The 16,463-nt window shown below is 36.4% G+C and overlaps 1 protein-coding gene across 1 annotated transcript; it reads left to right on the top strand.

Annotated features, from left to right (window-relative positions):
- The first annotated feature begins 6 nt into the window (after positions 1-6).
- LOC117153748 (ubiquitin carboxyl-terminal hydrolase 31) lies at positions 7-16,451 on the top strand. The gene is made up of 4 exons (XM_076620297.1): positions 7-1,046; positions 11,260-11,633; positions 11,725-13,135; positions 13,226-16,451. Exons 1-4 carry the CDS (start codon positions 162-164, stop codon positions 13,340-13,342), a joined length of 2,787 nt encoding a protein of 928 aa, XP_076476412.1. The 5' UTR covers positions 7-161; the 3' UTR covers positions 13,343-16,451.
- The last annotated feature ends 12 nt before the right edge of the window (positions 16,452-16,463 follow it).

Here is a 16,463-nt window from a genome sequence, read left to right as displayed (position 1 = left end):
CAAATGGCCGCCGTAGTATACGAGTGCGGGTTACGTGTATGATGTTTTTCCGCGAGCAGTTTTTGACGTACGGCATGTAAAAGACGCGTGGGTTGAGCGATCAACGAAAAGCGTGATGTGAACGACAAGCGAAAGCTTAAACGGTGTTTCCGTGGCCGGCGATGAACGGTGAGAATGCTAGTGCGGTGATGAAATCGGTGTCGGTGGGTAAGCTGGGCGTGGAAGAGGTTAAATTACCGAAGCTAAAAACACAGGATTCCGTCTCGCGTTTAAAGTGTACGTTTACATTGTCGAGAAATCCATTTCATAGTGCAAGCAGGATGTTAAGACGACGTGCGAAACAAAATCGCGATTCGAAAGACGGTGGCAGTGCGGCGGGCACCAAAGACAGACACAATATGCAGCAACATCAACAGCAAGTGGAAAGTATGCAGCAGAATATAGGCCGATTGCACGGCAGTCAAAGTTATCCGGATAGGTCAGGTATGAAAAAAGTGTTTCGAAGACCTTCGTGGAGAAAGTTCATCAACAAGATGGTCCAGCACATGTCGAATGTGGGCACACAGAATCACAAAACGTCTCACAGGGACGATCTCGGGTCCAGTGCCGGAGACATAAGGGTACCTCCACCTAGACCGGCGCATATACCACCTGATAAGGTGCCAGGGGTCATAGGTTTACGCAATCACGGTAACACGTGTTTCATGAACGCTGTATTGCAGTGCTTGTCGCATACGGACATACTAGCGGAATATTTCGTGCTGGATCAGTACAAGATCGATCTCTCTAGAAGAAATAAATTGAACTCGAAAAAGTACGGGACGAAGGGAGAGATCACTGAACAGTTAGCCCTGCTGTTGAAGGCCATTTGGAGCTGCCAATACGACCCAGAGATGAGCACGGCGTTCAAGAGCGTCGTCGACAAATACGGAAGTCAATATCGCGGGAACTTGCAGCACGACGCTCAGGAATTCTTGCTATGGCTATTAGATAAAGTGCACGAGGACCTGAACCAAGCTACCAAAAAAAAGTATAAAATCATCAAGGTGAGAGAGTCAACACATTTTTTAAGGTTATGCTCACGTTTTGACAACACGTCTCCCACATAATGAACAGGTTTGTAGTCATTCATTGCGAACGATTACATAATGCCAGTGATATGAATAATCATTAACCAACTACGTTAATTTCTTCGTTTTTCGATATTCTCTTATGACCGTGAAGCGAATTTATGCATTCACAGATGCTAAAAGTATTCGCAATGAGTTTTCGATTCTTTCTTGGTTTGCTCTTGTGTGCACTGTAAAAAGACGTGTTTATACGAACACAAACCTTGAGTGAATTTTATTTATTACTTGAAGAAACAGAAAATCCAGTCAATCGCAAACGGTTATAATCAGGCCTTAACCTAAATTCGTTCCACGTTCAAAAAGTACATACCGCGTTTTCTAAACGGATTCTATCGAAATTCGGCTGAATTCACGCTTGCATTCCAGAAGAAGGAATGGGTAAAACAAATCGTGTACTTACCATATATGTACTTATTATCGAAAATGATACATTTGACTTTTTTATTAATGCATGTGTTGTGTGTTTCTTTCTTTTAAATATTTAACCAATAAAAATATATCCATCAGTAAATATTGAAACAATAATACGAACGTTTGCTTATCGAAGATGAATTACGATTTTTATTATTTATATAAATTTTATTAATTTATCAGATATAGTAATTGTTGACAAATCATAATTATCTTATGTTCGTTATCTGATGCTCCAAATCGGCATTGTTAGAGGCAGCTATCAGAAAAAATTAGTACAAAAGATATCTGCTAATCAGTTAATTATCTACGTATTATAACATCTATTTTTTAGTTGCATATGACAATAGAAAAATTATTGAAGTCTTATCGAAATCATCATTTTTAAACTTAGCCATAATAGATTGTGCAGGGAACAAAGAGAATAATCCTCTGTATGATATAAGACCTAATACCTCGTTTTAACGAAACAAAACAGATTCATTGAAACATAAACTGGTAGTGGTATTTTGAAGTTAAAAATAGTTTGCACTCAATAAACCGCGAACTTGACTAGTGAATCGCTTTTTATGCCAATGTATCATACATATAGAACAAGATAGGGATAATAAAGCAGAGACAGAACAAATTTTAGTTCGCTGATTCACCGCAACGAGATGCCCGCCAATGATAAGTGACGTAATGAGAAAAAAGTGCGCATCATACTGGCCAATTAATTGTTCGTTTTTCGCCATTTTTTAATTCGATATTTATTACTTAAAGGACAGCTACCGAATCATGTTTAAATAATCGAATATTTCTTCCATGTATGTAGTTACACGCGTGAATGCTGCGTTTCTTTCTTGGCTAGCTCACGAAACAACGTGTTTGTGATTATATGTACGATGAGGTAACACATATTAACCGAATATCTCAAAAGTATCGACAGTAAAACGAAATTTTGGTTACATATTACAAAATGTAGAACTTTTTATCATTTATATCGGTAATAGGTTTTATTGGAAGATTTGATATTTTTAAAACTCGTTAGGGATGACAAGTTCGGTTAATAAATACTAAAATTTAACTTTCAATTCTATGTTCTTTCGGTTTTTTTTTTTTTACGTGACACATATATCTAATAATCTTGTTAAATTGTCTGTTTATCGTACTTCAAAAAACAGTAATGAACAAAAGTAATTATATATAGTTAAGCGTGAACTACCTTTCGGAACGACTTGTGTTATGTCGTAGTAAAAAGTAAAGAAAGGTTCAAGGTATTTGTCGCGTAGAGAAACAATGGTTATTCATAACAAAAGAGAAAATGTGAAATTATTCCTGACGTTTCGCTTCTCAGTATATGTACTTCTTTGCTAGTGAAACTAATAACCACGACTGCTAACTCGGTAAAACTTAATCGCTAATTATCTAAACAGCTGAATTTCTTTTTAATGTATGTTCGCACTTTCTATTTTACACACAACTTTCGTTAAAATTTTATTGTTCATCAATTGCATATCTTTGTGCCATCTCCCCATCGTTTCACTCTACTATGACATTATGCACAATTGCAAATAGAGATACAAAAATGGAAATTTGTTTGTATCGAGACATTATTTTTTACAGTAACTCGTGAAAATATTCCAATATTTACCACGGAAACTTTTTTATAACACTGTAATAACACACGACTGCCACGGTTATATTAGGTTGTCCGAAAAATGTCCTTCTTTCGCAAACGTGTTTTTTGCAACAATGCAACAGAACAAAATGGATCGTACGTAATTCGACAAAATAATATAAAACAAAAAAACGTTATGCGTCTATTATTTCCTCATAAAACGAAAGAAACTTTTCGGACAACCTAATGTTAGTAAGATTTGGAACCAGTCTGAAGTTGTATGTAGAAGCTACAGAACATTTATTCCAAACATAACCTTACGAAAATAATTTTAATAATATGCAGCTTGAAGAGCGATCTTAAACATACAATTAATGTTAATGATGGTCTGGCTTATTAATACAATCAAAAACTGACTATTCGAGCATTTTGTTTATTTTTGCCAGCTCTGTTTTGCTTGTAGTAAATATAGTTTCTGTATATATTTTCAGATTGATTTCAAATTTTACCAATGTAATCATGTCTCGTTGTAATGCTAATAAATTTCTAAGTTCGATTTGTATAACACATAATACGTTCATCAAATGTTGTTCATTTTCTTCTTTTTTTCTTTTTTCTTTTTTTTTTTTTTTTTGCTTTCGCGGAGTAAAGATACCTGCGATAAAAATTGTTTGAGATGTTTGACACATTTACCGCAGGTTGTTACCGACTTGACGCATCTTGTCTGGTTCTTTCTCACTCTCTCTTTCGTACTTCATCCTCTAGGTAAGTAAACGGGCCCACTCGATCCGTTATCTTATCAGCCATTTCTTGCACACTATCCAAGTGTTTGTCGAGCATCAGATAAGGAAGCGATCTTCGACGAGCAAGTCGATAATCCGGATTAGGAACTAACAATGTCCGACATGTCGCCCCTGTGGCTTGTTAACTCGCTGCTCGTGCCACTTTTTCGTAACTAGTTTTTTCCTCGAGTGCCCTTCATCGGCTACGTTGACCGACTTCTTCGAAACCGGTCATTGAAACGCCTTGAAAATTCGAAGATGCTCTCCGCAGGCATTAATGCCTTCTTGCATAGAAAGTCAGTACATTCGTTCTGTACAAGTTTTTTCTATTGCACGCTCAACCATACGTGTAGCGATTAATTCGTTATTTAAGAACGAAACAGAGATCTTGTTTACCGATATACTAAACTTTTTGATAAGGCTAAACTGAACAATATATTTGTAAATTTTATGCAATTAGTACGTTTAATAGAGTAATAACAGCGAAAAGGGAAAAATAATTTGAAGCGACAGACGCGTATTTATATGCTTCGGTGTGCGCAACATAATAATTTTAAATAAATCGATAGCTGGGAAAGTATTTCAGAGAGATTCGACGCTTCTCAAAATGCATGTAACCACTCGAGCACGTGCTAAACGACAGTGCACGTATTATTGACCTTGCGATAAGATCGTCAGCTCTCGTCGCTTTAAAAGTAGGATGCCTAGTTTACCTAGATGAAGATAGTATGCTGCTGCTGCTGATATTATTTATTATAAATCGAATGATCACGAAACGAGGCTTCTCGGGTTTAATTATCACAGAGAAAAGTGACTGTGTGAATAATCTCTTTCATAACGGCAATGAAAGCTTCGGATCGTTATGCATACCAACTTGTTGCGTTACAAAATAAAATTCTTTCAACTTTATTTATATAACTAAATAAACGTCATCGTGTATCGCTCTTGACGCTACAGCATACGTACCTGTCTGTGACTAAGTAAACATTTAAATTTTAAATTTGAATAAGTAAAGTTTACTCGTTAGTGTAGATCCCTAGATTATAATCGACCGTTTTATCGGTCAAACAGTTTGCTCATGTGTCTTATTATGCACGAATTCCACAGATTATCTGCAAACATCGTTATCTATGGTTTCCGATTATTTTCACGCGACGTCGCACGAACCAATTCCTAAGCGTTCACTAAAATCGCGTCGCTTGGCGCGTTTACGAGCAAACTCCACGTGTCTTTGGTCGATCATTTTACGATTCTCGTTGCCAATGGCTTATCGCCTCTCTTGTTCCTCGAACTTTCGATTATGCGTTCGTTCGTGGCATGGTCGAATAAAATTTACAGATGTCCTTCGCCAAGTTTTCTTTTGTAAATGAATGCCAACGAACGTGAATTGATTTAAAAACAGACATCGGTAGAAAATTGTCGAAGGTGGCAGACGTTTGAATTCGAAACACCGTGACGCAACATCTCATGAAAAACTACCTTTAATGAGACCTTGAGGACGCGTGCAACGCGATGCGTATTTTTATGTCGTCAAAGGTCGTGCCGCTCTAGCAAATCGCGATGAAAATTCAAGGAAAATTTATACACCTCGAAGTGAAATCTAAATATAATTTATTTCCCATTTACTCGTGTTGTGGTTACATGTCTGAAATACAAAACCAGTCCAATTTTTGCTAATTCTTGATTTCTATATCACGTGCAACAAGATTTGTTAGATCGATAGATATAAGTTTTTTTTTTTTAAAGATATATAATTTAACATTGCGGCCAAGTAAAAGCACAATTTATTTTTAATATTTACTGTTACTTAATAATATTTATTAATAGCGTTCCTTTGTGTAAAAATCAACAGAGATTCGATTCTTCCGGACGATACGCGTCGCTAAAATTGATTACAGAGAACGTAGATATGAACAAGTATTTTTTTCTTTTTTTTTTCAAAGTTAACGTTGAATGGAATGTTTGATAAGGCTTGCGTAGAAAAAAAGAGAAAAAATAATAAACTTATTTAATTAACTTATCAAGACCCGACCACGTAAGGTCAAATATTTTCTGTCGTACAAACGATCAGCAACGTGCATCCTCGCTCCAAGCATCTTATTGACACTAAAGCATTGTTTCCCCGTAAATAACGTGGTATTTCTAAATTTAAATTAAAAATGAAATCTTCTACTGATTTTCGTAAATGGACATTTTACTAGGCTGATATATCAAAAACTCTGTGATCTTTTTAAAATTACAAAAGTAAATATATGTCGGAGATGAAAGGACACCGGAGCCTTCTCTCTGGAACTTCGGGAAGATCCGTAAAATTGTAATTAAAGTTTACAGTCGTAATTAAACAATTTGCCGTCATCCTGCCCAATTGTACTTGTTTGCGATTTGTGATAATAAACTTGGACTCAAGGCGACCATCAGTCGCCGAACGTAGCCGCGGTCAACGGGACGGACGCTTCGCCTAACAAAGGTGTGGAATTATAGTATGACCCTCATTAAAAGAAATACCAATAGAGGTACTTGACAGTAAAACATTCCAACGGTTCCTTCGGACAATGAATACCTGATGTTGAGACACGTACACAGCACAAGTCCAGTTAGCCCGAGGACCCGCTATACCTGGGTTTTTCCGGCAGTTAAGATTTTCCAAACTGATAGACAGTCTTTGTCCCAAACTGACCAATTGACAGCGACGTCAATTTCCTTTACTTTCGGAACGAGGACTATACCCGACGGATCCGATGATCTCGTGTCCTTAGACACACCCCATCATAGTTTTTCTCTGTGGCATCATTGGGACGAAAATTCTTTCTTTCTTGAGATCCCACCGACGAAGGGAGCAGCGCCTGACGATCAGTGAGTTTGAGTTAGAGCAAGTATATCGTTCATCCCGTTGACCGTAGATTCGTCATCGAACCTAAGACCAACGTCACTAACATCGCAAGTGCCCAACCACCGCCGTTGATTGTCGAATCGGTAGTGTCCATACTCGTAGCATCAGGCCGTATCTTCGTTATCATACAACGATGGCCAACTCCAAGGGAGGTCTATCAAACGCCTACAACCCTGTTCCTGACTCCTCTCCGACATATAGTTGGTTCAGCGTGCTTCGCCGGCGTCATTCTTGATATTTTACCGGACTTTAATAGTAATTTATCCGATAAATTGCTTTCCTGACGACGGAATTCTTCGAATGTCTACAAAATGACATTATTTTCGGCCATTCCACTCATAATAATTTGTATCATGTTTATTTTATATCTTAGGTATTATATCGTTTTACTAAGTAGTTTAGAATGTGATTTAGCTATTTGTTCGTTTATATTATAGACAGACGAAAGCGTGTGATACAGTATCGTTATAAGTAAGAATTGACCTTGAATGGGGCCACGAATCAGTCATCGTTCTAAGGCCACATTATGTAGCTTTCATTGATCGATTCATATTCTTTCTTTTCTTCAATTTCGGCCGTATCATCATCCATCATAATTTAATACGATTTAATCGCGTTCAAAGCTATATGCGTATATAATTAAATTTAATTAGGCTATGAATCCTTGACATATAAAAATATATGTAATGTAATGTAATAAAGTAATTGGATTTTTCGTACCAAGCATAATATCTTCGTGCTGTTTTTTACCGCGTGCCAACGATACATTTAATAGCGATGATATCGCCAAAGCGACGAAACAATTTGCAAGCTTAACATTAGTCGCGAAGATATAGATACGCTGAAATTAACAAGTTATCGAGAAGTCCAAATTTCAAGGTTTAGAAACTGTCGCGCGATCGCCTACCAGTTGGAAACGTAATTTATCATAAAAACTGTATACATATGTATTATATTTAAATGCTCTCCATTAATTAAAACATTTTAATCAAATGCTGTACTAGACAAAATTTGCTCGAAGCGGTTTCGATTAGAAATTAAATTTTCAAATGGGTTTTTTCCCATTTTATCAGTCAATTGACGTGTAATAACACGCGCAAGTCGAAAGATTAAAAAGATCTTACGTTCTTCGCTCTTTCATCTCGACGAACAGATGCTTCTGTGTAAAGATACAAGTTGCCAACTCTTAAAAATTAATCGCTAGGAAATAATTAGACACGTTAAGATTTTACAGAAATATAAACATGCATCCAGAGCTCTGATTTCTTGCTTATAATCATTATGTGCCGTTTCTATGACGGCCTTGGCGTAGTATTACATATACTTTGAGTCATAACATCGAATTAATTACTATCTCTCCGCTCGTCTAATTGCTACTAATCAGAACACTGATGGCCCTGATGTAGTTTATAACTATTATCGGATCTAGTCAGCGATGCCGGATTCGCAATAAAAAACAAAAGAATAAAAGAAAAAAACAGAGTAAAAAAAAATAGGAATTCATCGAGTGTGTACTAACGATAAAAAGAAAACGTTTTTGTCGATCAAAGCATGAATACGTTGTACTTCAAATACATCAACTATATGGTAAGATCAATGATGTTGTAATGTGCTTTACCTTTTCCCGATGGCGATGATGTTGTGTAGACTAAAAAATACCGATGGAGAAACTCGAGTACTTTCGGATTCCAGCCACTGTACTGCAACATATTTCAACGCATTCCATGGCTGTCGAGCTGAAAGAAGTTAATTATAAGTTACGGGTCGAGGGACGTTAATTGCTATTGTTACGTAAAGAATGTTTAGATAAGCCACGCTTCCTGTTTTTTGTTTTGCGATTCTGTAAGAAATGAAACACCGATGCATCGATATTTGTCGCGTCTTGTCCTAGCACCGGCAATTTCCAACGAATCGTTTTATGAATCACTTTGTTTGTCTTTAAAAAGGTCGGTAAAGAGAGGATGTTTGTAGTTCGAGCGTGACTTTCGTTAAAACCAAACGTATATGTGTTTCTCCTGAACGTTTCATATCCAATGTACGAGGAAATGAAAAGTAAAAAGTGAATGCAGAGTAAAGTTGTAAGTATACGGTCAAGTTATAGCGAAGAGCTAGTTTCGTTCAAATACAAGAGAAGTGAAAAGAATGTAAAATCGTAACCGGAAGCTGAGCACGGCGAAAAAACAAAAGTTGACTTCGTCGATATTAATGAATTCCGTAAAGGTTACCGACCGGTTGACCAAACCTGTTCAATCTTTACGTAACTACACATGTACGAACGTGACATTGACCAATTGTGAAGTTGCAAATTGTAACGTGTGTCGATACAACCTGTAAGCATCGAAAATTATTTCCGGCGACCGGATCGACGATACATCCTGTCCACAGCTCTCTACAATTATCGCGTTTCGTGGTTTTTCGACGCATACGAGGAATCGTCATTTGCAGCAGATGATTTAACTTTATCTAGAAAGAAAAGGTCGCTTTTTCCTCGCAGAAAAAAGTCTTTTTCTTATTCACCGGGTACACAACATAATTCCACTTGATGCTTTTACTCTGGAGCCTCTTAAAAATAGCTTTTTCATTCTTAACTATCCCCTTTCTCGTTATTTCATTAAAGGTTAGAATAGACAACATGGACTCGGATAATTCCTGACGGTATTTGGTTTCAATCGAAGATTATTTTATTCAAAACCTTCGATTATATAAAACATATATATTTCCTTTGCAAAGGCTACAATTGGAAGGTCATGAAAATGCACGTTTCGCGATCCTATTAAGGGAAGCCTTCTATGCCGACCGAGCATGCTGTTTCGAGAATCCGCTGATCTGAAAGGGGACATAGAAAAAGCATGCGAGGCTTAACAACGTGTTTCGATATACTACCGATGACGCTAATCGAATTATCATTTTAAAATTTCCGACTGATGTAAGGTAAAAATATACATACAAAATACCAATATATACGCCAAGGTATACGCGTCTGTGTAATATATTCACGACCAAAAGTTATGTATACCTGCGCCCGTGAAAAATAAATACATTCTGTAAATGATCACTGTCGTTTGTTGGGACATTGTTACGATTACTAAACAAACAGATCGAACATGAACTTGTGAATTTTAGCGAGTGAACGGCAATCGTCCGGTGTCCATTAGGATATCCCACTTACGTCGCGTCTTCTATCGGGCCTGTTGCGAAACTGAAAAGTGCAACAGACGGTATAGACAACAACGAACTACCGGTAGACAGCTATTATTAGAACGAACGTGTTATGAATGATCCGTCTTTATGTATCTTGGGTGATGAACTGTTTGTACGATGTCTCGATCCATCTTAAGACAGTTAAAAAATAAATCCACAGGATTCCGTGTTACGTATAAATAAACGTTCGTGTACAATGTACAGTATCAAACATGACAGCGATGGTACGCACTCTTGTCGTATAAAACACGGAAATACTTGGAAGACGAAGCGGCAAACTTACTTTCAAGTTACCGAAGCAATTTAAGGTTATTTATATCTTACTTTCTTTCTGTCGCCTTAATTTTCTTCTCAACGTATCGACAAGTCGACGCTATTGCTTATCCTTAAAGACGATGAATATGTTAAATACGTTAAATGAGATTACTCATTACTAAGATTATTGTCTGTTCGATAAATCTTCGTTTGATTACGAATCGCTCGGTTCGCAACACGTATTTTTAACTCTCGTTTCCTTTATTCGTATATTGCAGCATGCGAGAACGCTAAATTGCGCATTGTCCGATAAAGTTTTACGATTTTACGTTAAGTTTCTCCTGCTAGTATTTTTCCGTCGTTTTTTTCTTTTAGCAAATTAATTCGTATGATATATTGTTTGTTTGGCTTCTCATCGTGTTTAACCAATCGATGACGTAAACTAAAATATTCCTAAGCTTGATTAAATGCAGGTGTACAAAAGTGTACACAGCTATTTGCAGTCTCATAAAACACTATCAATATTCTTACAATATTCATGATAAGGATTAATTACATTGTCATCATTGCTATATTTACTTGAATGCTTTTCGATATCACGACGATAAGGCCGCTAGTGTATCTCAAATGATCGTAAACCGAATTTCATAATATAACGCGACAAATCAAATTGGCATATTATTATTAATTTAACTTTCTAAAAATAACAATGATGAATAAAATCTCAAATTCTATCGTGTAATTCATTGAAAAAAACCTGAAGCTGTACCGGGACGTACGTACTTCAAATCTTCGAACATATGATAAAATAACGTAAAATAATATTTTGCAAATTAGAAAGTTTCTTCATCTTCTCTCGGAAGGTTCGTTCCATTTCTGCTTCCATTTAGCGTGTTATCTGTAAATCGATAAAAAAAGAACAAATCAAATATGATGGATAGCCTCAAATGTACTCATTTACTAATAGAAATCTTTTTATGTAATTTACAGAATTCGTTCGGCAGACCGGATGACATAGTGGCGGCGGAAACTCTGGCGAACCATGTCCGCTGCAACAATTCGTTCGTGCACGCGGTGTTCCAAGCCCAGTTTCGGTCTAGCCTAACTTGCCCAAGATGTCACCGGCAGTCGAACACGTTCGACCCTTTCCTCTGCGTGTCAGTACCTGTACCGCAAAATCACCGCCAGATGAACCTTTTCGTAAACGTCCTCTATACGTCGCAACAACCGCGGCAAGTGAAGATAGGCGTGAGCGTAAACCAGATGGCCAATGTCAGAGAGCTGAGAGAGATCTTGGCCAGTGACACCGGTATCGATGAGAATCACATGTTACTCACAGAAATTCACGACGAAGGATTTCACAGGTAGAACTTCATTGCTCTACGGACAAGCCTATTAAATAGATCGGTATCGCGTTAACTTTCCATTACTTTGTTTGTTATTTATTGTTTACAGAACTTTCTCCGATTGCCAACCTCTATCTGTGATTACGGAAAATGACCCGCTCTACTGTATAGAACTGCCACAGCTGAAAGAACCAGCGGAGCAAGCGTATATCTTACTCGTGTGGATCAACGTTCTCACAAAAGGAGATCTAAGACAGCGTTTTAGCAGTCCGTACACTATGCAAGTGTCTAGAGAAACGTCGTACGAAGATCTACAAAAACTCTTGTTGAAGGAGATGCATAGTGTTCTGGCAGACGATGTTCTTACGTCGAGTCAGAGTCCTGGACTGTTTAACATTCGTGTTGCGGACCCCGCTGCTACACCTATTCAGGACGAGCATCCATGTATAGATCCCTGTGTGGAGCACCCTCTTTACACAGAGCAGATCGAACAAGCGTTGGCCCTTTGTGCCGATGACTCCGGTCCTCAACATGTAAAATTAATTCTAGAGTGGGACGAAGCCACTAAGTGTAATATTATTCAAGATGACAATGATCAAATCGAAGAGCACGCCAGTGTGAAGCAATTAAAAACGAATTCAGAACTAGGAGGAGCTGTTACTTTGGAAGAGTGCTTCGATTTGTATACGAGAGCCGAGATATTAGGGGCAGAGGACGCGTGGCACTGTCCGTATTGCAATAAGAAACAAGAGGTGGTGAAGAAGTTGGGACTTTGGTCTTTACCTGATATCTTAGTTATTCATCTAAAAAGATTTCGACAACAGTCTAAACAAAGGTCTACGTCGAAATTGACCATGTTAGTCGATTTTCCTTTGTACGGTTTCGATATGACTCCACATCTTGCTCATAATGGAGTACAAACGCATAATAACGTTAGTAGTTTAGGTGGTCTAGGTTGGTCGCCTTGGAAGAAACCCAGACCACGCCAACAAAATATTCCAAAATACGACGAAAACGTTTACGATCTTTATGCGATTTGTAATCATCATGGGCAAGATTTACAGGGAGGTCACTATACCGCGTTCTGTCGGAATCCGTACGATACTCAGTGGTATTGTTTCGACGATACCCGAGTAGAGGCCGTGAACGATACCAATTTAATAACAAACGCTGCGTACATGTTATTTTATCAACGAAGAGGGCTAACTAATAATTCCGGAAATTCTTCGGCTGCTTCCACAAGCTCAGCCGGATCCGGACTTGATCATTGGGTCTCGAAAATGCCGCCTTTTTATTTCAACAACAAGACTAATAACAACGTTTCAAATAACAATCAAAGTAAATCGCAGGAAGTGTTGTGTCAAGATAAGATCGTGGAAGAAAAGAACATAACGAATTTCAATAGGGGATGTCGCAATTACGCTACTTTACAACCCAAGAAAAGGAATGTTGCGACAGAAACGGATATCGGTCAGATTGATCATTACTCAGACGATGAAGCACCATGCAGAAGAGAATGGGTAAGTTCAGAACCAACAACGTATAATTTTGGACCCTGGACAATATACGAGTATTCTCTTTTTAATTTTGGTGTATATGTATGCTTTCAGGCCTCACCGAAGCCCGTTCGAAAAATGTCGTCCATTACGTTAATACCGCAATCTACGATAATTCACAGTGCCAGTAGTGATCCAGACACAACGATAATACACGAGTCGACGTTGTAACACACAATTTAAGCCAGATCTGGTCTGGCTCGAGCAACGCTCAATGTATAGTGCCTGGAACATGGTGTGTAAACGATCAGAGACAAATTAGAACTGAAGACAATTTTTCAAGACAATTTCTCGCGGAATTTAAGTCCATTCGTTTCGTATCGAAGACTTAACATAGTCCGTTTAGAAAATATTTTGTTCCGAATTTATACATTAAAAAAAAAATGCTTTTCTTTTATATTATCTAACGATCGACCGAGCAAAGAATATTAAGAGCCTCTCTAATTTCTTTGTTTTGATATCGAAGAAAAAAAATGAAACTGCGACATTAAACGGATGTTTGTTGACAATGCAAGCGTAACTGGAGGCATTAGTGATTTTTGTATTTATATCGTGTTTACACAAACTGCGTGAATTGTATTGTACATTCTAGTTGTTAGAAGACTTTTTAAGGAAAGGACAAATATTATATTCAGTATCAAAAATTACGAATCCCTTATTTACGAATTGTCTATTGTTAATACGTAGATTTTCAACGCAATAGGTAATTAATGTTCTACATATGTCCAGCAAGAATGTACGTGTGTCAAAGAAACTTTGTACGCGAAATTTTTTAAAACACGCGATTCATGTATCATACCCGTCGCGTTACAATGAAACTATGACAATAACTGAATCTTGTGTGTAGCAGGATTCACGTATTACAGAGACTTCATTTTCAATGATAATTCTTGCCTGGACATACTATGTAGTCGCTAACCATTGTTTTGAATCTATGCTTAACTCTAATATTTATATCGTATTTGTATCACCCACTAGTGGCCTTATCTCAGTAATTAACATTGATATGTCATTTGCAATCATACAAGCATATTTACTATTTCGACGTCGTTTTATTATCGAACATTGAGACATTGTAGCATGAAAGCCACCAAATTGTAACGTACGTATCGTTAATTATTCTTTGGATTCTGACGAATCGACGACCAAGAAAATCAATACATGTACTTCCACTTCAAAGTCTTGTTCTTCCTGCAAACAATCGGCGCAATTGAAATTTATCATTTGGAAAAGTAACGTGTCGGTTCTTAGAAGCGTGGCTTTCGTAATATATCCTTCAGCGATGTTCTCTTTTTCTTTCTTTCTTCTCTTTTATTGTCAAATACTCTAATCTCTCAGTTGTAACGATCATTCCACTTAGACGCGTTTATAAATAGAAAATGATGGAAAGCACGGAAGCATGAAAGTGAAACTGATTTATATATACGTATACATAAATACATGCACGCAAGTGTATAATTTACGAGTGAAAGATATTTAAGTTATTTTAAAAGTAACATTTTTTTATTACTAGTCACACGTATCGTGGACGGGGGGTGGCGAATAAAGAATGTATGTGATGAATTATAAATGTAATTAACGTCGAATTCAGTGTAAGTAATATAAAGAAAGGCGTTCGATCGTAGCAAAACAACGTGATGTATACTTTGGTATACTCGTTCTAACAGTGTTTGTAACGTAAGTTGGTTCCTGTGGCAAGACTAGGCCAAATCAAGTGCCATGATGGTCCTGGAGGTATAATACTCAACAAAACTTTCAATATTTTCATACTCGATCACCCGAGAGAATCGTTTCCTTCAAGTCTAGCAATTGAAAGCTTCAGAGTCTTTTAAATGAATAGTCAATCAATTCTATTTATCGAGTTACAAAAAAGTAACAGGTGATATTTCTATAAATATTCCAATTACTGGATTTGGAAACAAACACTGCGTCAGGTGGCTGAGTATCGTTTAGTTAAAGATAAAACGTTCCCTTCGTGGCACTTAAAAAGGTAGAATGAACGTGCAGAATGCGTGATAGGAAGATGAAGCAGAGGAAAGCCGCTACCCGTTTATTATTCTATGATTTTAGAATTTTGTGCATTCACGTTAATCGACTGAGGGATACGTTATTAATTATTCATATTATCGCTGCTGTTTTTGTTGAAATAAATTAAAGAATGTGTATATATATATATATTTTATATATATATATATATATATATATAGATATATAGATATAGATATAGATATATATATATAGATATATATATATATATATATATAGATCAAAGAACGTCATTCCACTTTGTACACCCTGAATTATGTCAATGCTTTGACCTATGATTCTAAATACTTCGCGTTTTTTTTTTGAAGTAATCATTGTTGGAGCTTGTTATGTTTAAAAGTAGGAATTAATTGTCACGTTTTTTATGACTTTTAAAGAGCACGCGTGGGAAATTTTCCTCGTATCAATGAATGAAAATTTTAATGTGGAAAGAAAGTATCGACCAATTGTATACTAGTCTAATATATTTTATTATAGCTTGCAAAATATACGATAATTTGTTGTAACGACGTAATATCGAAAACGAAACTTCTAACAGGACGAATATCAAGTTCATCCGATTTTATTTTAATCACACCAGCTCATGGATAGGATGTAGATCGAATAGGTGAGAAAGCAAATTTGAATTTGAAACGAAATATTGTATAATATTATTATTCAAGTCTAATGTAAAAAGTTTATAAATAATTAGGGATAAAATAAATCGTAATATACAGAGATTTGTCAATAAAAAGTAATATTCATACGTAAAGTATTTGGAATATAGTAATTTAAAGAAAACGATTATGTATTTGGCTATTATTTACATTAAAATTCGATTATAAAACATGCGTTCGTTTCAGCACTATATCGACTCCCCGATCTTTTCTGTTCTTTAAATACAAATATAGTCTTTATTTTGTTATGAAGAAATTTAGCAATTGCGTTATATAATTACTTGTTTTTAATAATAAATATGCCGTTAATATTAAACGGAAAGATATATATATACAACTTATGCTATGAAAGGAATTAAGTATTTGGAGAATACATCCTTCTGTATCGGAATTTTGTAATTTCGTGCCATCTGATTACCACTAAATAGTTTACGCAAATGTAAGTGTTGAACAAAGGTTGCGTTTCTCACTTTCGTTCTATCCGTGAAGGAAGTTTCTGTATTTTTCTTAAAATTTGTTATCCTTTATTTATGTTATTTAATATTATCAAGTTTAAAGTAAATATCCGTTTTTGTTAAGTAGAATTTTAT

Source organism: Bombus vancouverensis, chromosome 1, assembly GCF_051014615.1.
Source record: "Bombus vancouverensis nearcticus chromosome 1, iyBomVanc1_principal, whole genome shotgun sequence".
NCBI classification, from domain to species: Eukaryota; Metazoa; Arthropoda; class Insecta; order Hymenoptera; family Apidae; genus Bombus; species Bombus vancouverensis.
Note: the sequence above shows the minus strand (reverse complement) of the source record. Positions and strands in the feature narration are given on the sequence as shown.